Source organism: Arvicanthis niloticus, chromosome 5 (genome assembly GCF_011762505.2).
Source record: "Arvicanthis niloticus isolate mArvNil1 chromosome 5, mArvNil1.pat.X, whole genome shotgun sequence".
Lineage (NCBI taxonomy): Eukaryota > Metazoa > Chordata > Mammalia > Rodentia > Muridae > Arvicanthis > Arvicanthis niloticus.
In genome coordinates this window covers 25,612,077-25,634,337 of record NC_047662.1, presented here as the reverse complement: position 1 = coordinate 25,634,337, position 22,261 = coordinate 25,612,077, and the positions used below count along the sequence as shown (strand labels likewise).

General features: G+C 51.1%; 1 protein-coding gene and 1 long non-coding RNA gene across 3 annotated transcripts in view; both read left to right on the top strand.

Annotated features, from left to right (window-relative positions):
* The window catches only part of Trim62 (tripartite motif containing 62), a 28,152-nt gene extending 15,028 nt beyond the window's left edge, over positions 1-13,124 (top strand). For both annotated transcript variants that reach the window (XM_034503800.2, XM_034503799.2), the window contains exons 3-5: positions 2,497-2,753; positions 4,429-4,544; positions 10,844-13,124. In XM_034503800.2, the coding sequence (XP_034359691.1) occupies positions 2,497-2,753; positions 4,429-4,544; positions 10,844-11,394 (924 nt within the window). In that variant the 3' untranslated portion in view covers positions 11,395-13,124. The remainder of the gene's footprint in view (positions 1-2,496; positions 2,754-4,428; positions 4,545-10,843) is intronic.
* Positions 13,125-18,162: 5,038 nt separating this feature from the next.
* Positions 18,163-21,967, top strand: LOC117709426 (uncharacterized). Its single transcript, XR_004606883.2, has 3 exons — positions 18,163-18,350; positions 21,538-21,687; positions 21,849-21,967. It is a non-coding gene; the product is annotated as an uncharacterized LOC117709426 (long non-coding RNA).
* The last annotated feature ends 294 nt before the right edge of the window (positions 21,968-22,261 follow it).

Below are 22,261 nucleotides of genomic sequence, written 5' to 3'. Positions count from 1 at the left end.
AGGGGACCCTGTCTGAATGGGCCTGTTCTTCCCTACGGCTGCGCTTCCCTTGTTCACCCCTCTTCTCCCCCCACATTCCTTCTCCTCCACTGACCTCCTGCCCGCCTTTCCTGTCCATCTGTGTGCTGCTGGGGGCCCCGCCCCCCTTCACTTTCCCCAGCCTGGCTTCCTGTCTGGACCGGGTATATTTATATAAGAAATGCTGATGGAGGTTTTGAGGCCATATTTCACCTGGTGTCTGACTGGCTTTGCTGCTGCGCCTGCCTGCCCTCCAATGGCCTCGCCTGGGGGCCTGTCTGCTCTCCCTCCTCCAACCGTGTTTTCCTTGGTAGGCTCTGAGATGACATGTTCTTGGCAGAGTGTTTCTGAAATGGCCACAGCTGCCCCAGACCCAGTGTGTGTCTGGGAATGTGGTAAACTGGGCTGCCTTCTCCACCAAGGAGCTGAATGACAGCCTAAGTTCAATCCCTGGGACCCCCAAGATGAAAAGAATCATGAGAACTAGACTCCCCAGACCTAGCGCAGTGCCTGACCTATAGTAAGTAGTTGTCCTATAGTAAGCATATAGGTGTCCTATAGTAAGCAAGCTGAGTTTAAAAGTAACAATAATAATAAAACACCTTTGGAAATAGAAAAATGTGATCCCAATTTTATCAGTGAGGAACTTTCAGCCGGGAGAGGCTGACAGACAGGCCTGAGCCCCCAGTCCCTCCCTGCAGCTTGTTTTAGTGACAAGATGTATGAGGTTGTGAAGAGTTTGGAACGATCCAGTATGGTTGTATACAGAGCTCCTGGGCTCTGATACGTCCCTTCCTGGTGCCCTCTCTCTGCCTCTCATCCTCTCTCATCCTGGGGATGCTGGATTCATAGACAGGAAGTGTAGTCTGCCCCCAGCTTTGTGATGCAATCTTAAGCAAGTCCCTCCATCCCTGTCCCCTCCGTCACTCCCGCTGCTCCTGACCTCCAGGCTATACCAGGCCTGGGGATGTACATGGGGACAGGGAACATGCCATTCCTACCTAAGAAGGGCTTGTGCAAGGGCTAGAGGGACATATTGTGGGGGAGATAGCAGAGAAGAGTCCTGACCTGCCTAACACCTGGAAAAGTGAAACAAAGTCTCTAGGGTCGGGGCAACTCTCCCCTGACTAGGTCTTGGGCAGACACAGACACAGAAATAAAGACTAACCAAGACCATCAGCAGCCACTGGGCGAATAATGCCGCAAAACAGGTTAGCAGGAGCCAGACAGACAGAGTAGCCCTGAAACCTGGAGGCCCTGGAAGACTGCTCCAGAGGATTCAGGGAGGTGGAGCCCATTCTCCCTGAAGTGCAGCTTCACCTTCTCTGGCTTCACCCTACTCTGGCAGCCTGTGTCTCCATCCCCAGCTCCTCAGTCTACTCCTTCTTTGTCTTCCTGGCGTGTTGGGTGGGCATGCGCAGGGAGGCTGGCCCACTGCCAGCTGTTCTTCCTGCAGGCCAGCAGCCACCACAGGAGAGAACAGGCCCTAATTGAGCCTTTGTGGAGCCTCCCACAGAGCCCCAGGCACTGAGCACAGTGGGGTCTCTGACTCTATGAACTGCCAGCCAGAGGCCCACAAAGTGAAATTGCAGAGGCAGGCCCCACATTGTGGCTACATCCTGTGTCGCCTGAGTATCTGTGTTCCTCAAGCTGCCCCCTCTGCCTCCCCACCCCCATCCCCAGCCGACACTCCTCCCATCCCAAGAGCCCAATCAGAAGCTACCTCTCCATGGGTATGCCTGTTAGAGACCACATCAGCTTTCCCTCTGCTTGCCCAGGGTCCATCTGATAAACATCTCTACCACTCCCCTGCAATGTGGCTTTTGTAACCCCTCTCACAGATAGGGAAACTGGGCAACACCGAGCTCAGGTAGTTGAGCCCACTAAAGCTAGAGACCCAGTCCCTCCTGTGCCTCCTCTTGGGCCTAAGGGAAGAGAGTGTCTCTAGGTGTGTGCAGACCTCCCTTGACAGTGTGGCTTTGTTCCTACAGTGAGGATTTTGGGGGAAGCTGGATGGGCAAGTCCCTCCTGTGCCTGTTTACAAGGGTCCCTGACCTCCAAGATCCCCTTTGTCATCCTTTAGAACCTATAGCTGCACTGTTTAAATGACAGACCACTAAGTCCCAGGTTGGACATGTAGGCATCCCCCCACCTAGCTTTCCCATCCCTCCTTCCTTCATGCCAAGAATCTGGGCAGAACCATCCACTCATGCACTTCACAGCCTCAATGGCCCTGCTGTGCCTTCGAGTGTCTCTCCTGATGGACCCCTTGGCACAATGAGCCCTTCTGTCCTGTGCAGGTCCCATCTCATCTCCTTGCTTATTATCTGTGTGCCATTCCCTGCCCAGCAAGCCTCCCCTCCCTCATCTTTGTGTTAAGGCTTCCGCCTCCCAATGGCAACTGGACACAGTAAGGTTCACACTGGGTCCCACCTAGACTTTCCCATAACCCCTGACAGTTGTTCCCCCACCCAACAGTCCTCTACCAAGAGCCTGCGGACCACCATCGGGGAGGCCTTTGAGCGACTGCACCGGCTACTGAGAGAGCGACAGAAGGCCATGCTGGAGGAGCTGGAGGCAGACACCGCCCGCACACTGACTGACATTGAGCAGAAGGTCCAGCGTTACAGCCAGCAACTGCGAAAGGTGCAAGAGGGGGCCCAGATCCTGCAGGAGCGGCTGGCCGAGACTGACAGGCACACTTTCCTTGCCGGAGTGGCCTCTCTGTCTGAAAGGTAAGTGCCACCTGCCTGCAGTCTTCTCCAAGCGCCTCTCCCAACCCAACCGAGGCAGTGAGGGATCTCAGGGAGATGGGGGTGTCGGCAGGTAATTCATTAATCACCATCATTTATAACAATCTCGTATACATGTAATGGAGCCGGGCCTAAAGGTCCTCCATATTGGTATTCTTGTGTGTATAATATATTCTGATCGAGGCGTGGTGAGTGACACCTATAATCACAACCCTGACAATGTTAAGGCAGGAGGTTTGTCACAAGTTCGAGGCCAGCCTGGGCTACATAGTGAGTTCCAGCTACATAGTAAAATCATATCTCAGAAGAATATATGTGTATATATTCTGTCTATGTTATAACAGCATAAACAATATTTCATGATGTTTATAGTCATTTAGCACACTTTTGTATTATATGCCACTTATACTTTATGCTGTTTTGTTTTGGGGAGATGGGGTGTACACAGTCATGTGTACAAAAGCCAGAGGACAAACTCAACTGTCATTCTTCAGGTGTCCTCCACCTTGAGTTTTTTTTTGGGGGGGGGAAGGAGAATGGGAAGAGTTTGAGACAAAGATTCTCTGTAAAGCCCTGCCATTCTACAACTCACTCTGTAGACCAGGCTGTCCTCAAACTCAGAGATCTGCCTGTTTCTGCCTACCAAGTGCTGGGATTAAAGGTCCATACCACACAGCACACACCATCACAGCCAGGTCGCCTTGGTTTTTGTTTGTTTGGTTGGTTTTGTTTGTTTGTTTTAGACTTCTATTTCGTGTGTGTGTGTGTGTGTGTGTGTGTGTGTGTGTGCGTGCGTATCACAAATGTATGGATGCAGTGGGCACTCATAACCACTGATGTGTCTCTTCAGCCCCGACCTTGTCTTTTGAGATGAGGCCTCTCACTGACCTGTAACCCTCTAAGCAGGCTAAGACTGGCTGGCCAGCGAGCCTCAAAAGAATCCTCTTGACTCTACCTCCCCAGTGCTGGGATTTCAAGTGTGCACTCTCACTCACACCTGTATTTGTTTTAATGTGGGTCATGGGGATCGAACTTAGGACCTCATGCTTGCAAGGCAGGCACTTTAGGAACTGAGCCATCTCCTCAGCCCCTTATTTACAACAATACGGATACTATGTATCATTCTGTATACACATTATATTACCCTAACCTTCTGAGCCTTATGCAAGGAGTTAGAATACTGTCATCTTCATTTCACAAGTATAGAATCTGAGGCTCAGAGATTAGATCAGTTGCTCAAGGCTATTTGGGCTGGCAGCAAAGCCAGGGGTCAAGCCCAGGCTTCTCAAAGTTCCCATTCATGGCTTCCCTGAGTATTGGCTTGCTGGAGATCAACACTTACCACTAAGGTCATATGTTTGATGTTGGCCCTGAGCCAGCCTTTGAGCTAAGCGTTTTTTTTGTCCAATACTCCATGCAGTCTTATTAAGGCAGGGTCTAGCACAGAACCCCTTTGCACTTGACTTTGGACGGAAGCCTGAGAAAGGATCGTGCAGTACCCGTTTTACAGAGGAGCAAACAAACCGAAGGTAACAGAAAGATCACAAGAGGGAGAAGCCTGCACTTGTATCTTGGTCCCACAGACATGTCACTCATGGCCACACCCTGGAGGTGGGTACCAGACCCCATAAAGCCTTCTCTCCCGCTGTCCTTCCAGACTCAAGGGGAAGATCCATGAGACCAACCTAACGTACGAAGACTTCCCAACCTCCAAGTACACAGGCCCCCTGCAGTACACCATCTGGAAGTCTCTTTTCCAGGACATCCACCCAGGTGAGACTCTGCCTGTCCTCTTGGCGAGACAGGGAGAAGTATGGTTTGCCACCTGGGTCCCTGTGTGACAGGTGGCAGAGCGGGAAGTGAGCAGAGTGCCGGCTCATGTTCTGTCCTGTTCCTTACATGTCACCATGACCCACTCGGGTTCCGGGATACTTACCACAGTCATCCACATGTCACATGTGTAGAATTAGAGGCTCAGAGCTAGAGCAATGGCAGGATGGGCCATCTGCTGTGCCCCCAAAGCCTATACAGAGCTCCCCGAGGGCCCAGAAAACCATCTCCTAGATGTTCCATTGCTGTGCCTGCTCCCCAAGTGGAGGGACAGCTGTTCCCTGTCCTGACGCAGGAGTCAGAGTCCATCCACCTGGATGGATTTATTATTTTATCCTATAGTGAATGTCCCTCAGTTTCGAGAGTCAAGAGACAGACAAGTGAGCAGCCCTTGACGGTCTAACAGGATAAGCGCTCTGCACATATCATAGAAGCCTGGAACATGGCGGCAGCAGTGGCGGGAACAGTGTTTAGGGGGAGAGAGGAAGGGGAGACTGATTAGAAGTTCCAAAGGGAGCATGGGTCACCTCAGGATGTCCCCAGTTGAGCACCAGCAGGGATGGAGAGGGCCTAGTACAATCTTGCAAGGTATAGATGCTGGATCACAGGGCTTCTTCTAGAGAGCTGGGGCTTCTCCTGCAGAGCTGGGGCTTCTGCCGAGCTTGGCTCTCCTGCAGGTTGCAGGCCTCATCTGATATACCACCCCTGCTGTCCTAGAGTCGAGGGTGGCCCTTAATTCAGTGCCTAACAATGGGTGGGGGAAGGAACAATTTCTAACAAATTCAATTGCTCTCCTGGGGTGTGCCCCCCACCCCACTCCCCACCTCTAAGGGAATTTCAAAACAGAGCCATGTGCGGGTGAAGCAGTATACCTGAAGAGAGACAAGGACCACAAGATCTTTTTCTCTCCTCCCCTGGGACCCAGGGACACCCCTCGAGTAGGTGGTCTAGAAGCTTTCTGCCTTGCTGTCACCTGCTCCATTCCTGTCATAGGTGCCTCACCCCATCAGCCAAAGCCCTCCAAGACATCACACTCAGCTGTACTGAGCCTTCTTCAGGCTGGGAGTGAGCTAAATTCTCTGTCCTCTGCACATTTGTCTGGGGACCTTGGCACCATCGTCAATATTTGACGACCAAAACCCACTCTCCTTTGTAGTTTTGATTTTAAACACCTCTTCTGAACTGCCACCATCTTGGTTTCCTGGTCCCAGTGCCTGACACAGTCTGTGTGGGCTCACTCTCTCTGGACTCAGAGCTTTAAGGGCCCAGAGGCTGGGTTCAACTTATCCCTAACAGCTGGCAATCCATGTTTGTTCATGAAGGACTTATAAGGATGGATGTTAGACCCAGGTCTACCTATAGAATAGTGCCTAGCATTTACAGTAGGCACTCTATAAGTGCTGCATAAAGGGCCTTGCTGCAGGTCCTTAGAGACTCCCCTTTCTCCTCTAGGCCAGTTCCATCCTCTGAATAACAGGGATGCTAGTCTTCCTTTTTTGCCTCCGTCACAAGAGAACAAATGATTGTTCCAAGCAGGGTAGACCTCCCTCTGTACCACTGACCAAGAAGCTCCTGCTGGAGGCTCTGTCCTACCCACAGGAGGCTAGCAGCATCCTCAGCCTCTGTTCAGGAGATGACACTGTCCCTTCCCCTCTGTGACAGCAACCCAAAGTGTCTCTGGCCATGGTAAGACTTCTTTTGAAAACAAAATTGCCCTCAGTTGAGACCACAGGCCCTGAGAACACTGCCTGCCAAGGACTGAGGGGACAGGTGTGTGACCTGAGCATTCGCCCTGAGTAAATGCCCCTGAGATTTCGGACAACAGTGACCTGGTTGGCTGGGCCCCTTTCTTTGTCTGCAGGACCTATGAAGTCACTCCGGCTGGGCTCCTCCGAGTGAGCACTAAGCCTTTTATGTCCAGATGGGAGGGCTGCTCTCCCCCAGGGACCTAGCTGTGGCTTCCTGCCTACCCCTCCCTTACAGCCCAACCTGCCCATTGGGTCACCTGAGAACCCCATTGAACACCTGTCCCCTACTCTGGAGCTTCCATGCTTCACCCCCTCCAGCCCCCCAGCCCTTCACCCACCATCTCCTCTGCCAAGCCAGCCTAATTACCCCCTCCCTGGTGCAAACTCCCAGTGAGCCAGGCAGCCCATTGTCCCAAGGACACCAGACACCTCCTCTCCCTCCTCAGCCTCCCGGGCCTTGTCTGGCCTCTCCCCCACTGCTCCTCATCTGGATTCAATCATTTTGAATGCCAGAATGTTCCCCGCCCCACTGTACGACCCAAGGCAAAGCTGACCCTCAGCTGAACCTCAGTTTTCTCACCTAAACCTTAGGGATGGTCCCAGCTGTTGCCCAGGGTAGATAAGGGAGTGAGCCGGTTTCTTTGTAAAGGTGATCCGTCACTTAGTAAGCAAGTTTTACTCTTTGTTAGTATGTATCATTGGACAACCCCCCCCCCCCAGCTGGTCAGACTTTCTGGGGCCACATGATGGGAAGACTCAGCTCATGTTGCAACTCACTTTTCATGCCAAGTAGAATCTGAGCAAGCCACTTACCTCAGAGAGCCTCAGTTTCCCCTTCTGAAAAAGGGCAACAATCATTGTGCCCTGGGATTGCTGTGGTGCTCTCTGTAAGGCAATGCCTATTCTGTGTAGAAACTCTGAAGGGAAGCTTAGAGTTCTGAGGGCCTGAGGAAGTGGAAAGCCGGTGGGAACAGATTTCTTTTTTTAAGGCCTGGCTTGGGGTGGGGGTGAAACCAGGCGTATTTCCTGTCCCATCATACCCCTGCTATACAGGAGAACAAAGAGTGTTCTGGGCTGGGCGCCTGGACGGTCTTTCTCTGCTGCTTGGGTGATAGTTGAAGAAGAACAGAAAACATTCTCATGGAGTCTGAAAATCTGTGACCCTTCCTGGGTGCTTTTTGACCCAAGGCCTTAGAGAGGTTTCAGAGACTCAGGACACACCTGGAGAGGAGACAGGCCTCAGGCCCAGCCTTTTGTTTATAAATCAAGAATGTCAGAATGTCACAGCTAGAGGTGAACTCTGACCTGAGTGAGCCTGGGGAAAGACTTTGGTTCCACTGGGTCTCGCCACTCTCCTGAGGGTACAGGCTTCTTAACTGGAGTAGGGGGAAGGGGAGCTGCCACACCAGGGTGCCCCTTGGGTCCCTAACTGCTCCCTCTGAAGGCCACTGCTTCTGCCAGCTTCAGGGAGAGACCTTTGAGATCTGGATATCGGACCCTCTGTTAAGATGAGATGAGAGAGCTTCTTGTAGACTCACAATCTCTGGAGTGCAAAAGACACCCAGAGTCAGGCCATGCCTCTATCCTAGAGAAAATGCCAGGCTCAACCATAACCCTAGCCCCAAGGAGCTGACCCCATCTTTGGAGAATCAGGGCCTGTGCAGAGGATGGATGCTTCTGCCCTCCTATAGGCAGGGCTCAGCGGCGTCAGATTTTCCTCTGCCCACAGGCTCCTCATTGTCACACTGGTCTCAGAATCACCAGGAGCCCAACCCACTCAGCAGTGGCTCCAGAAGGGGCCCACAATGGCCTACACAGACTTAAGAGCCAGGCTGAGTCAGGCAGCTTGCCAGTATCCCCCTGACCGTTCCTTGACCCTTGGGGTCTCCCCACTACCGATCTCCTTATACCTAGGATATGGCAGCCTCATGTTCCCTATTGCTGGTGTTTTCCCACCCACACATCTGCTCCACCCCATGGATCCCACCACCTGTAGTGTAAACAATACAGCATCTGTACCTAATTAGTTACACACACACACACACACACACACACACACACACACGTCCTTCGAGTCTTTCCTTTTACTGTGGGAGTTCTTCACACGGCACAGGGCAGGAGCTTTCTTGTTCTTACCAACTGCCCAGGGACTGACAGAACACAGGCAAAAGTTCATGTGTGTGTCCCTTAACCTCCCCATTCACATCCCCAGACAAAGGATTATCCCATGGGCCCCTCTAGACCCAGGGCTCCTAGTTTCCACACAGCTCTCTGCCCTCTGAGGAAGGGTGAGATGCAGAAGTGAATTGCCCGTGACCCAGCTCATAGAAGAAGTCCCACAAACGTCAACAAGCAGCCTGTTCAGGCTGCACCAGAAACATGATGCCGAACCGGCTGTGGCTGCCTAGTGGGACAGCCTCAGGCGCTGGGGCATCTTATTTCTCTGTGTACGCACAGCCTTCAGAGGCGTGGTGTGGACTGAGGAGTAACAATGGTCCTGGTCTAGAGCCATCGTGTCCCTGCTCTAATGAGAAGGAAAGAGCAGAGGAGCTAGGAAACATCCTTGGCTCTAAGGAACTGTAGCCATCAGCCATCGCTTCCTCTTGCTCTCCCTCCTCTCTGTCATGCTCTGGCCTGGAAAGACTCATCTAAGCTGAGAAGTTGCCAATCCCAGGTTCCCTCCGTTCCTGGAGGGGGTTATCAGAGTAAGCAGGAAGAATAAACCAGAGGTCTTGACAAGAGTTCAGGAGACTGTCAAATCAGACCTGCTGAGCCGGTATGGCCAGCTCAGAACCAGGTGAGCCAACCTGCACCACCGGCTCAGCACTGAGTACATGTGAGTGCCCAGAAGCCTGCCCATCCTGGGCTCCATGCTGGCCACTGAACTCTCAAGGAGGAGCTGAGGTCACTGCAACCCAGGCCTTGGCCTTGGGTGCACAGCTGGTAAGAAGTGTGGTCAGAGGGCCGTGCCCCGTTGTGTAGGAGAGCATCACAGAGAGAGCGCAGGAGTTCCAGAGGCTAAGGGAGGAATCCTCCAGCATGAAGGCTCCCAAAGGGTGGGCCTCTGAAAGAGCCTCTTTGGGTGATCTCTGCGGCAGAGAGGATGTAGGGCAGGTGGAGATGGGGTGGACGGCATGAGCAAAGGGGTTAAGCCTGAATGAAGAGGGGTGGGCTGTGGCCAGGTAGCAGGTGGCCTTGAGTAGTTCCAGCTCTGCCAGCATCTTTTGACCTAAGCTCAGTCGGGCTCCTGAGGGTCTCAATTTTCCTATCTGTCAAATGGGAAGAGTATAGTAAGATTAGAGATTTCCAACCTTTGGGAACATTTTGTCTATTTTTTTAATAACAAAATTTAAAATCTCAGATCACACCTATAACCTTCTTTAATATATGTGTATGTACAATAAGGTCCATGTGTGTTCGTAACAACTGACCACGATATAAAGGGAAAATAGAAGCAGATTGTAGCTAGACTTCTTTGGGGACAGCACCTCATGCAGCAGAGCCTGGCCTCGAGTTCACTATGGAATAGAAGATGACCTTGAATTTCTGGTCCTCTTGCCTCCACCTCCAGAGTGCTTCAATTACAGGAATATACCACCAGGCCCAGTTTTATGAGGTGCTGGGAATCAAACCTGCAGCTTTGGGCATGCCAGGCAAGAACTTAGCCAACTGAAACTACATCCACAGTTCATAATTAAATATTTTGAAGTCTGGTCTGTAGATGTTCATGCAAATTACACTAGAAAATATAACAACACAACCAGGTGCTCATATTGTAACTGAAACACCACTCCGGAGATTGTCTGTGTCAATGGTGTCACCCTTAGAGACATATTTTCCTGAAGAGCAAGTGACTCTTAGTTCTAAACAATAACAATAAAACGTAGACTCCCCTGATTTGATCGCTGCGTTCCAGAACCCTCAATGTGTTTTAAAATTAGAAGAAAAAAAAAATGGTCTCACGTTTTTTTATACATAACTACGGAGGTAGGCTGTACTTTTGGATCATCATAAAAAGATTTCTGGACCACCTGCCTGTCTTGCAGAACACTTGGAATTCAGTGGTGGGTGTGAGCAGTCCTTCCTGAAGCAAGCTGACCCCAGCTCACTTGGGAACTCTCCATTCCACCGGGTTTAGATAGGCACAGTTCCAGATTGTCCTCTAGGGGGCAGTATCATCTGGTTAATCTTCACACTCCCTCCCAGTTCTGAAACTCCTTTAATTCTGGACCTCCTCTGCTCTTTGCACTGGAAATCATCCAGTGACCATGTAGCCATCAGTTAACACCCCTGCAGCCTGGTGCAAAGATGGCAGGCTGTTCCGTTTTGCAGAGGAGAAAGAAACAGACAAGAGGGAAGGCTTATATTCAGGGTCACAGAGTAGGTCAGTAGCCCCCTGGACACCAGCTAGGACCCTCTCCCCAGGAATAGTGGATAGTGGGTCAACAGCCTTCTCTCTACTGATCTCTCCTTCCTCCTGTCTCTCCCATCTAGTGCCAGCTGCCCTGACCCTGGACCCAGGCACTGCCCACCAGCGCCTGATCCTGTCGGATGACTGCACCATCGTGGCCTACGGGAACCTACACCCACAACCACTGCAGGACTCACCGAAGCGCTTTGACGTGGAGGTGTCAGTGCTGGGCTCTGAAGCCTTCAGCAGCGGTGTCCACTACTGGGAGGTGGTGGTGGCAGAGAAGACCCAGTGGGTGATTGGGCTGGCTCACGAGGCTGCTAGTCGCAAAGGCAGCATCCAGATCCAGCCTAGCCGTGGCTTCTACTGCATTGTTATGCACGACGGCAACCAGTACAGTGCCTGCACAGAGCCCTGGACGAGGCTCAACGTCCGTGACAAGCTTGACAAGGTGGGTGTCTTCCTGGACTATGACCAGGGCCTCCTCATCTTCTACAATGCCGATGACATGTCCTGGCTCTACACCTTCCGAGAGAAGTTCCCTGGCAAGCTCTGCTCCTACTTCAGCCCCGGCCAGAGCCACGCCAATGGCAAGAACGTCCAGCCACTTCGGATCAACACCGTCCGCATCTAGTCTGGGCAGAGGGAGACCAAAGCCTACTGGGGCTATGACCACCAGCAAGAGCCTTGCCTGACAGACGGAGGGCCTGTACTACTCAGGCCCGCCGTGGCCACCCTGAGACCTCAGGCCAATTGTTTCTCTCCCAGGCTCCTCTTTCCTGTCTGTGGGCTGGAGATTGTGCTCTGTGGTTGATATCCTGTACCTCTGATCTTAATGGGATATGACATGGCTTCTCCCCAGGGCAGCCCTTACCCAACCCTTCATCCCCATTCTCCCAGGGACAGAAAATCTCCCTCCTCCTGCCCAGCTAACCTAGCATCATGACAGATCAGATGTGATCAGTAGCTAGCAGCCCAAAAGGTATACAGAATCCTCTTATGCTTATGGCCTAAGAGTTGACTCACCCTTGACCAGGAAAGTTCTGGTCCATTTTACTCTTGATCTAAGTCCACAGAGGACACAGGCAGAAGCTGGTTCTGGGATTATTTGAGGGTCATCCTCTCCTGCCACCTGTGCACCAAGCCAAAAGCTGTGGCTTTCCTCCTCTCTCACTAATCTGCCAGTCACACAAGATGGACAGCCCACACCATGCCACTACCTTCTAGCCCATGGATTCTGAGGCAGGGTGAGGACTACAGACCCTAGAAGCCAATATAGAACACTGTCAGGACAGAGCACCAGTGGATGATCCACGTCCCCAACGGCCTCTGGGGTCAGAGGTCCTACAATCCTTGTCAACCTGGCCTCTGACCTGCTACATGGACAAAGAGGGTGTTAGCAGCAGTTGTTTCTGTCAGGACCTGAACCCCAGGAAGGCTGTTATTGGGTACCACCTTGGACTTGACATCTGGCTCCCTGAGGATTCGGATACACAAACAAGAGCCACTTTGGTTGACTTCATTAGACAAGAATTTGCAATCAGCTCCCCGGTGGCTTGCAAGATCACTGAAAGGGCTGGAGGAGGAGAGCCTTTACTGAGTTTCCAGGAACAACTCCCAACAGCTAGAGGGGTTGTGTCTTGTGACCAGAAACACTGCTTCCATTTCCAGCTGCCCCATAAGCTGCTGACTGCCACCATCCATTCCAGCAAGTGGTTGTCCGAGCCTGCCCCACCCCCTCTCAACTCAGGTCCCAGTTCTACATCTTTCAGAGGAATTCTTTTTTTGTGAAAACTTTGAGTCCAAACCCAGACTTTGACTGCAAAGCAGTCTGGGAAATGTAGTTTTTTTTCTTCCAGACTCAACCACAGACAAAAGTTAGCATGGAGGTGGAACAGGCCCATCCACAATTTCCTTACCAATGAATCCAACTGTGAAGAACTCAGGAGAATCCATGAATCCACCTCAAGGCCTTGGCTTTGAAGCAGAACTGCTAAAAATGTCCTGCTCCATGGCTCTGTCCCTGCCTGTCCCTTCCCAGAGGCAACAACCTAAGGAGTAGGTGGCATCAGAAATACAGACAAAATGGCTCCCCAGCCTCAGCCTTCCTTTGTTGTCCTGGGCCGTCAATTCCGTACTTGGGATTCAGTGAGCATGCCCATCTCCAGGGAGCCAGAATGAATGAACTTGAGGGGCCCCCACTCACAACTGCCATGTGCTAGGGCCTCCCTGAGCAAGAGAAATCCTGAGGCCTACTTGCCCTCTCCACTCCCAGACACCAGGCCATGCCTGGCAGTATTTTTATTTAAAACATGGCCCTTTTTGTGCATTCTGGTCGGTTTGTATTAAATTAAAGTTACAGGGCACAGGTGTCCGTTGCATTCATTCCGATGAACACAAAGCAACCTGTTCCACCCCAGGAAGGGGACAGTCATTAGCATGGCCAGTCCAGTTCCCCAAGGCAGCCCTGCTGGATAACAGGTCAGGAGCACAGAGAAGTCCAGAGAGAGGGTGTGATGGCTGAGAAGCCCACAGCCCACACTGAGCAGTAAGATCTGAGTTCTCGGCCAGCACACTCACCAATCAGGGAAGACCTTGTCTCTGCCTAGGGGAGAATGTGGTAGCCTGGAAAGCAGGCATGTGGCAGCAAGAGTCTAGTCTGGTAAACCATGGAGGCCTGGGCTCTATCAGGCTTCACTTTAGGAAAAACAACTTACCCTCGTGGGGCCTTGGTGACTCCCCTCAGAGAATGGGCTAACAGCACGGAGTTCACATGTTTTACTGGAGCTGTAAAATGTGCAGCTACAGAGGCCCTGCCTCTCCTCCACTGCCTCCTGCAGTTGCGCCTGAAACAACATAGATATTCTAGCCTCCTGTGCTCCCTTGACTGGTGAGAAGTTCACCTTCCTCCTGCACGCTGTACGGAGCGTGGAACAAGGTAAGCAGGGAAATCCTTAGGCTGCTATAGAGAAGGAAGTCCATCCTGCCTCCAACTGATGGGGAGGCAGCCTGGACAAAGTCCAGCAGGGCCCTGCCTGTGAGCACATAGGCTGTGACTGTGGTTAACAAGAAGTCTGCCTGATCCTCCACAGCTCTGCAGTGCAGAACAGGAATCTCGGGGTCTACTCCTGGCTTTTCATTGGTTCATGTTACCTTAAAGTGACATTTCTTCCTCTCCTTACCCACAGGGTGAGGGAGATTAGATCAGATCGTCTAAGACACTAGCTATGTCTGTATACGGTAGAGGCAGGATGAAAGAGAAGAACCCATCCTAGGCCCTGGATTGTTCCTAAGCAGAGGGACATGGACAAGGAGAGGGAAGGTGCTAGAGGCCGGGAGATCTGGCACTGGAGTCAGAAGCCTGGGCTACAGAGAGTGAGACTCGGGGAAGGGGATATTGGGATTGTCAGGATGACAACGCAGTTGAGGGGGGAGGCTGCAGGGAAGGACTAATTGATTGTCTCAAGCTCGTTCTGAGCTCCCATGCATAGCCTGTAAGTGAAGTGCTCGTACATTTTACACTTTATCTCACCACAGAGAGGAACCCATGAGGATAGCGTCATTATCTTAGCATTAGAACCACGAAGCGACGCTGCCCAGGGGATCCGCAGCTATTCCTTGGCAGGGCTAGAAGCAGCCCCGTTAGCACTAAGGCCACACTCTATTCGACCTCTCTGGAGGGACATTCTAGGCTCTGAGGACTCCTCAGTGACGGGGCAGCCACCAGAACTAGGATCCTGAGCTTCAAAGAGGGACCTTCAACTACAGGTCCCTCTGGTTTAAAGGTGGGCTCATGAAACCCACTGTGCAACTTTGAGCAGGTTTCTTACCCTTGCTGGCCTCTGTTTCCCCCATGTCTACTGGGAAGAGTTCAGAGATCTACTCAATTACCGGGGTAAGTGGAATATTGAGTCCCACAGCTTGGACTGTTTGGTCCCCAATAAATGAGGCTGTTATCTCTTTGTCCCTCTCTCTGGGGTGGTGGCAGAGACAGAAAACAACAAAGATAAAGTCTCTTGGCAGTGCATAGCTCACCTCAGAGGCTCTGGGGACAGACCTTTCCTCCTGCCAGGGAGGCCATCCCAAGAGGCTGACTGCTCACATGGACAGATTCCTCTCCTCCTGCCTGGGTCTCAGCTCTGTTTAACACCCCTAAGTTCACCACTAGCTCAACTAGAACCAGGACCACCACAGAGGTTGGTTTCAAAGGCCTGAGTCAAGACTTAAATCTTGGGGGCGGGGGGGGGGGTGGGATGGGAGTGGGGTGGGGGGGGAGCTGGCCGAGGTGCTGAATTGAATCCTAGCTGGCCACTAGGTCCCAATTCTGCAAATTCTAGACCACCTGAAGGAGGAAGGGTCATGGGAAGAAGGACAGAGATGAGTTGCACAGAAATATCAGGAGAAAGATCAATGCTTTTCTCTTGAAATATGCCCATTCAACTGTTTTTTCTCTTCTGTCTTTATACAAAAATAATTTTTGCCCTAAATACAGAACAGTCTTCCAGTAGTTGCAGAGATAGCTCAGTAGGCAAAGCACTTGTTGTGCAAGTATGAGAATATAAACTTGGATTCGTGGAGCACACACCAAAGCTAAGTGCATCAGCCCACATCTGCAGGCCTAGCACCAGGGGGAGTGGGTGGAGACTGGCAGATCTTGATAAGACCCTATCTCAAAACTAAGATGGAGAACAATAGAGAAATACATGCATGCTAGACATCTGATGTCCACACTGTACACACGGGCAAGCGCACACATGCACACACATATGCACAACATACTTTTTATCCCCTTTAATGGTTTTGATGGTTCTCATTTTTCTTATTAGTGTAAAGTGTTCCTCCCTTACCCTAAGAATGAGGTGAAATGACAAAAGTATCAACACTTTGGACCAAATGTCCAGGGGAGTCCTACCCTGATGTCACAGCAAGCATAGACTGTCATGGGGGCTGAAGCCAGAGGCACAAAAGACCAGATCCCGGTGCAGTCCTCCCAGAACAATGGGTGCAGATGTGAGTGAGTCTGAATCCTGAAGGAGCCTGAGTGTATGATACCCAACCTGAAGCTCAGAGAGGGTTAGTTTATAGCTCAAGGTTCGAAGCATGGGGCAAAGCTAAGACTAGAATCTCTGTGTGCTGACTCCTAGGAGGCTCACAAGGGAGGGAGAAAAGCCAGCTAAGAGGGCTCCTGCCCAGGCAAGCAGAGGAGCCACAAGGGTGAGCTCAACATGGTAGGGGCAGGGATGAAGATGGGGTGCTCAGAAGAAAGGGGCCTCATGTAAAGAGGTCCAGGGTGGAGGAATGCCTGTCAGGGTCTGGGTCTCCAGCACCCTAAAGATGACAAAGGATGAGAGTGACAGAACTAGGACATCTGAATGGAGACTGAGCATGGATGGGCATTCTCTCGGGACAACTGGTGTTTGGCTTGAGAGGCATCTGTCTCCAACCCATTCGTATTTATAATAGAGACGTCACCCAGAAGGTTGACAGCTGATGATTGCATTCCAGGCACTGTGGCAAGCATGAGGGATAAACATGACATCAGGGTTGCATATGACACTGTGCAGGTGGTAATCCACAGGCTGGAAATACCAGGGCTCTTGTCGACCAAGCTCAGCTGACCCTGAGCCCTAACTCCTCCTAGCAGCATTCCAGTGCAAGAGAATGGTCCTCTACCACAGCCCAGCAGTTCCAAGCAGCCTCCTCCGGAGGCGAAAGATGCTGTGTGTATAATGGCAGTTATAGTGCTTGGGCTGTTGGGGTCTCCAATACAACGGACAGTGTACTTCAATCCCTCACACCTCTGCTTGGGTAACACTCTCTCCATGTCTAGAACACCCAGTCTCTCCTTTTCCTTCTCTTGAAACCTGGTTTAACTGGTCATGTCTGGAACATCCAAGACCCTCAGAGCCCTGGACCTGAAGCAGATTTGGTCTCCAGTGTTACATGTCTTAAGATGGGGGGCAATCTTTCACTTCAGCCAGCTGCAGACAAGAGAGGGCCCCAGAAAATAGGTGCTGACTGACATGGCCAAAGCTGGGGTCATGTAACCTCCATATCTCCAAGCTGGGAGAAATCTTAGGATCAGAAATATAATGCCATCTGAGAGAGGCCCACACAGAAGGAGGGCTGCCAGGAGGAACCTCGCTGGTCACCCCAGACTGTGCTCGAGGAGAAGCAGTGAGAACTGCCAGAGACCCAGTAAGTGGTTTGTCTGCATTTGAGACAAATTACAAAGTAACTTACATTCATTAAAACAAGCAAACAAACCAAGGGGCTGGAGAGATGGCTCAGTGGTTAAGAGCACTAGCTGCTCTTCCAGAGGACCCAGGTTCAGCTCCCAGCAACCACATGGCAGCTCACAACTGTCTGTAACTCCAGTTCCAGAGGATCTGATACCCTCTCTTCACACAGACATACATGCAGGTAAAACATCAATGCACATAAAATAAATAATAAGAAAACAGACAGAGAAGAACAGAATCCCCCTTTCTCTGCATCTAGAAACCGTCAGCTACTAACGGCTCTGTGTTCTTCCAGGCATTTTTGCCTTCACATGAACAAAATGTAATTTCTTCTACAAAAGCATGGTCATTCTTTACACTACTCCACCTTCTGTACAATCTGTAGTAGGTTCCTTCTAATGAGCAGTGTCGAGATGTTTGTGTAAACGGCTTTTCTTATATGCAGTATGGAAAATACAATCAAGATGTCCAAGGCAGAATTCATGCATTATTAGCCACTGCTCAAACTCCTGATGGAGTATTTTGCCCATAAGGTTTAGTCTTTTTTTCCCCAAGTGATTATATTTTACAAAGGCCACGGTGCTGGGAAGATGGTTCAGTCTGTAGAGCGATGATGCTCACACGGGAGGATCTGCGTTCTGACCCTCAGTATCCACGTAAAAACCCCAGTGTGACGGAGCCAGCCATAACGCCAGAGCTGAGAGGACAGAGACAAGTGGACCCAGGGAGCTCCTTGTGTAGCCAGCCTTACAGTTAGTGAGATATTGATTGAGGGGGAGGAGCCAGTGAGATAGCCCGATGGGTAACAGCAATGAGATAGCCCAATGGGTAGCAGCAGTGAGATAGCCCAATGGGTAAGGGCATTTACTGTTAATGCTGATGACCTGGATTTGATCACTGAAGCCCATGTGTTGGAAGAAAAGACCCAGTTCTCATAGGTTGTCCTCTGACCTACACACACACACACACACACACACACACACACACACACACACACTCAATCTACCAAAACATACTCAGCTTACGTTTCACAGGCTGGCTTTTTCTGCACTTAATAAAACGTGAGCACACACTAACCCTATTAAATATCCCCCTACAGTAGCTGTTTAATACGGTGTTTGACCTGGATCTATTTGTCCCGCCCATTCTGAGCAGGGAGTACTCTGCAGCAGGAGGCTAAAGCTTGTTGGTCCAGAGTGAACGCTTCCTGCCCACTCCCTCTCAGAAACAAAATGCCCTCAGAGATCCTGGTTACCTGCCTCATCCGGCCCTCCTGAGTAGAAGTTCCAACATCCCCTGATGGGCACTGGGTCCTCCTGCAATTTCTCCACTGATGCCCACCTATGCAGTAAGTAGATGCCAGCTCTATCCCCTGCCACTCCTGGGACCCTAGGCTCCTCCATCTTTGCTGCCAATTCAAGACCCAGGATGAGGAGAGTGTTGACTTTGAGATAGGTGGGTCTCTGGACTCAAGCTGGATAGGAGGACGTGTCACTTGCTTTGGTACCTAAGCCGGCTTCCTCTCGGCGTGGTGGGCTGAAGGAAGGACCAGCGATTACCAGGTATGGGCCAGGGGAGGTGATGATCCAAACAGTGTTGAACTAAGTGTGATCTGGGGCAAACAACTCTTCTCTGCTCCAGGATCTCAGTCTCCTCACAGTTATATAATGGGAACCATGGGCCGTGTGGTTCCTGAGGCACATCCCCCACTCTCGAATGTAAGGCTCAATTCAAATCCATGTTTTCTTTCTTCTCCAAGTCCCAGCACATCTTGTGGTTGGTTTAATCCAGTCACGCACCAGGCCTTGAGACATTTTTAACACGATAATTATTAGCTGTCACCTCATTTAACTTGCACAATAAGCCTAAAACAGGAGGTACCATTTTTATCCCTTCGTTACAGAAGAAAACACTGAGTTCAGATCTTGCAACTCAACAGAAGAGTCCAGATTCTAAGCCGGGGCATCCCAGACACATTGCTCCTGAGTGGTCTCTAATCACTATCTGGTAAAGCACGTGGAGAGAATTTTCCTGGCTGCAGTTGTTGGAACTGAGACCAGAGAGGGGAGATGACCTCCTCCAGGGCACACAGCAAGGCCATGGGCAGAGCTAGGAAAACCAAGGCTATGTGCTACCCAGCCCACCCTCACCTCTTGCCCAGTACTCAGTGTTCGAAAGGGGATGATGGGAAAACAAAAGCAGCCTTGGACTAGAGCCAAATGTCCAGAGCTGAAGGAGGGTGGAAGCTGGGGGAGGTATCAGCTGAGAAAGGCTGTTTGTTTAGCCCAAGGTCACTTCAGAGAAGTGTTGACTTTGGCCAAGTCTCCAGATTTCCTGTGGGGTGGACAAGGGCTGAGCCGGGAAGCTTCTTTCTTCCCTCCCCTCCTCTGACAGACGCCCAAGATCACCACCTCATACCTACTCTGTGTTAAGCACTGAGGTATGTATGCAACCACAGACAGGGCCCTGAGTCCTGTCAGGAAGTGCATGGTGACCAGACCACTCACCACAACAAATATACTGAGGGCTAAGAGAAGGTGGGGGTCACTGGAACTCAGACAAGAGGTGCCTCCCTGAAGCTGAGACCCAGAAGATGAGGAGGAGCTAGGCAAAGTGTTTCTGGAAGACAACAGCCTCTACGGGGACAGGAAGAGGGAAAGAAGGCTCTGTGCCAAGGATTGAATGTGAAGGTGATCTAGTTTTCTTTTCTATTGCTGTGATAAAACACTTACAAAAAGCAACTGAGGGAAAGGGGTTTGCTTGGCTTACACTTCCAGGTCATGATCCATCACTGAGAGAGTCGGGGCAGGAAGTGAAGCTATGGGGGAGAGCTGCCTGCTCCTTCGTCAGTCTCTGGCTCGTGCTTACTAGCTTCTCATACAGGCCAGGTGAGCCAGGTCTGATGTCAGTCACAGTGGGCAGGCCTCTCCCAGACCCATCACCCTTCAAGACAATCTGATCTGGCCGATTCCTCCATAGAGGTTCTCATGTCCCAGGTGAGCCTAGGTTACATCAAGCTGACAAGAGACCTAGCCAGTACAGAGAGCAAAAGGCATCGCAGTGGAGCCCGAGAGAAGAGCAGGGGTGGGTCGTGCCATGCCAGGAGCCATCAAGGGGGCAACGGGGAGCCATGACAGCATTTTAAGCAGAGAGAGAGAGAAAGAGAGAGAGAGAGAGAGAGAGAGAGAGAGAGAGAGAGAGAACTCCTATGTTCAGGGTGCAGCAAAGCTGGATGCAAGGAGACCTGAGAGAAGGCAGCAACACTTGGGAGGCTGAACCATGAGGTAGGAGGAGAGATGAAGGAAGCAGGAAGCCAGGGATTTCTCCTGGGAACGCTGTGACTGTTTTAAAGTTAGATCGCTCATCCTTGGTCCCCTGTTTCACAGGCGTAACAGTTAACAGTACCTGACACCTGCTGTGGGACAGCAGAGCCCCACATGTCCCTGGCCCCCAAAGAACCTTTTTGATACTTGTGACTCAGTCTCCTCCACCACAGTGTCCCTGTGTAAGAGTGTGTGGTGACATGGGGCGTGCTGGCAAAGGTGGAGCCAGCCAGTGTGTGACCTGACCTTTGCCACTTTCCAGCTGGGTGACGCTGAGTCAGACGCTTTGCCTCTCTAGCCTCAGTTTTCCCATCTACCCATGGGGCCCATGCAAGATCTCAGCAGGTAAAGGCCCTTGCTGCTAAGCCCGATGCCCAGAGTTCAATCCCAAAAAAACCAGAGATGGAAGAACAAGCTCTTAGAAGTTGTTCTCTGACCTGTGGACACACACAATGTCGTGCATATGCTGTCTCCAATTTCTTTTTAAATTTTTGTTTGTTGTTTGTTTTCTGAGACAAGGTTTCTCTGTATAACAGCCCTGGCCATCCCGGACTCACTTAGTAGACCAGGCTAGGCTCAAACTCACAGAGATCCACCTGCCTCTGCATCCCGCATGCTGGGATTAAAGGCATGCATTCATCACTACACCCTGTTAGTAACTTTTATTTTAAAATATCTACCAAAAATCATGTTGGTTTGGCATGCAGACCAAGGCTATCTACATAATAATAACAACACTTAGGGACAGCTAGAGTTTTCTGAGAGACTCTTAGGAACCAGTGAATTCTTATTGGTCTGAGCCACATACCTGGCTCACTCACAGTCAGTGTTCAGAACGTGCTTGGGGGGAGGCTCATGGATAACATGGAGACACAGAAGCTTGCGGCTCTGGGCTGAGGTCCCTCCTGTGTCCTGCAGCTTCCCCAGCTGGTGAACAGTGCTAGTGGAAATAGCTTGCTGGTTTGGGAAAGACAAGACATAACAAGCTTAGGGTGTTACTATCACATCCCTCACTTCAGTCCACAACCTCTACCAAGCGCCTGCCAGGTGTCCAAACACTCACCAAGGTCCCACAATCCCTGCCCTTGTTGTCCTGTCCCATACCTCCTCCATGACATAGGGCATAATGTCATGTGGGATATGGCTGCAGAGGTCAGAGGCATAGCTTGCCCCAGGAGAACAACCCACCTGATGCCCCATCCCTTTGTCCAGATAAGGGCAGCATGCAGACTGTGGTGGTCATCATCCCAGCCCTGAACTCCTTGTCCACCCTGCTGGTTGTCAGCTGCATCTTATGGAAGACATGCCGGCGGCGGGCCCGGCTCACCTATCCCAGCCCTCCATCTCCATGAAAAAACCCAGGTAAGCTATTCCAGGACCAAGACGGGCATGGCAATTTGTACAGGTAATGCCAGCACTTGGGAGGAGGATGGTAAGTTCAAAGCCAGCCTGGGATACATAGGAAGAGCCTGTCTGGAAAAGAGGGCTACTATAACTGAAGAAGGGTTTTGTCTTTTATTTAGTTGCATCATCACAAATACCCAACGGAAGCTCTGCCATGTCTGCACACCCATGACATAAAGAGAAGACCTTTGGTGTGACATAAAGAGAAGAAATTCTCTTTGCTCTCTCAAGGCAACAAGTTGTGAAGTGTTCCATTGCCTTGAGCCTTAGCTACAACTAGGGTATGTGCCTCTTAGAGTCCCCAGCCCTACCCAGTTTCTACTAGACATTCCTCAACAACCCCTTAGACCTAGAGGGGCTCGTTCGGTCACTTTCTTACTATGGCCCTGATGACTGTGAGCCATACGTTCCCTCTCTGTAGCCTCTTGTGTGTGTGTGTGTGTGTGTGTGTGTGTGTGTGTGTGTGTGTGTGTGTGTCAGAGGGAAGGGAGAGAAATGTGTGAGTGTGAACTCACATTCCTTTGCACATATG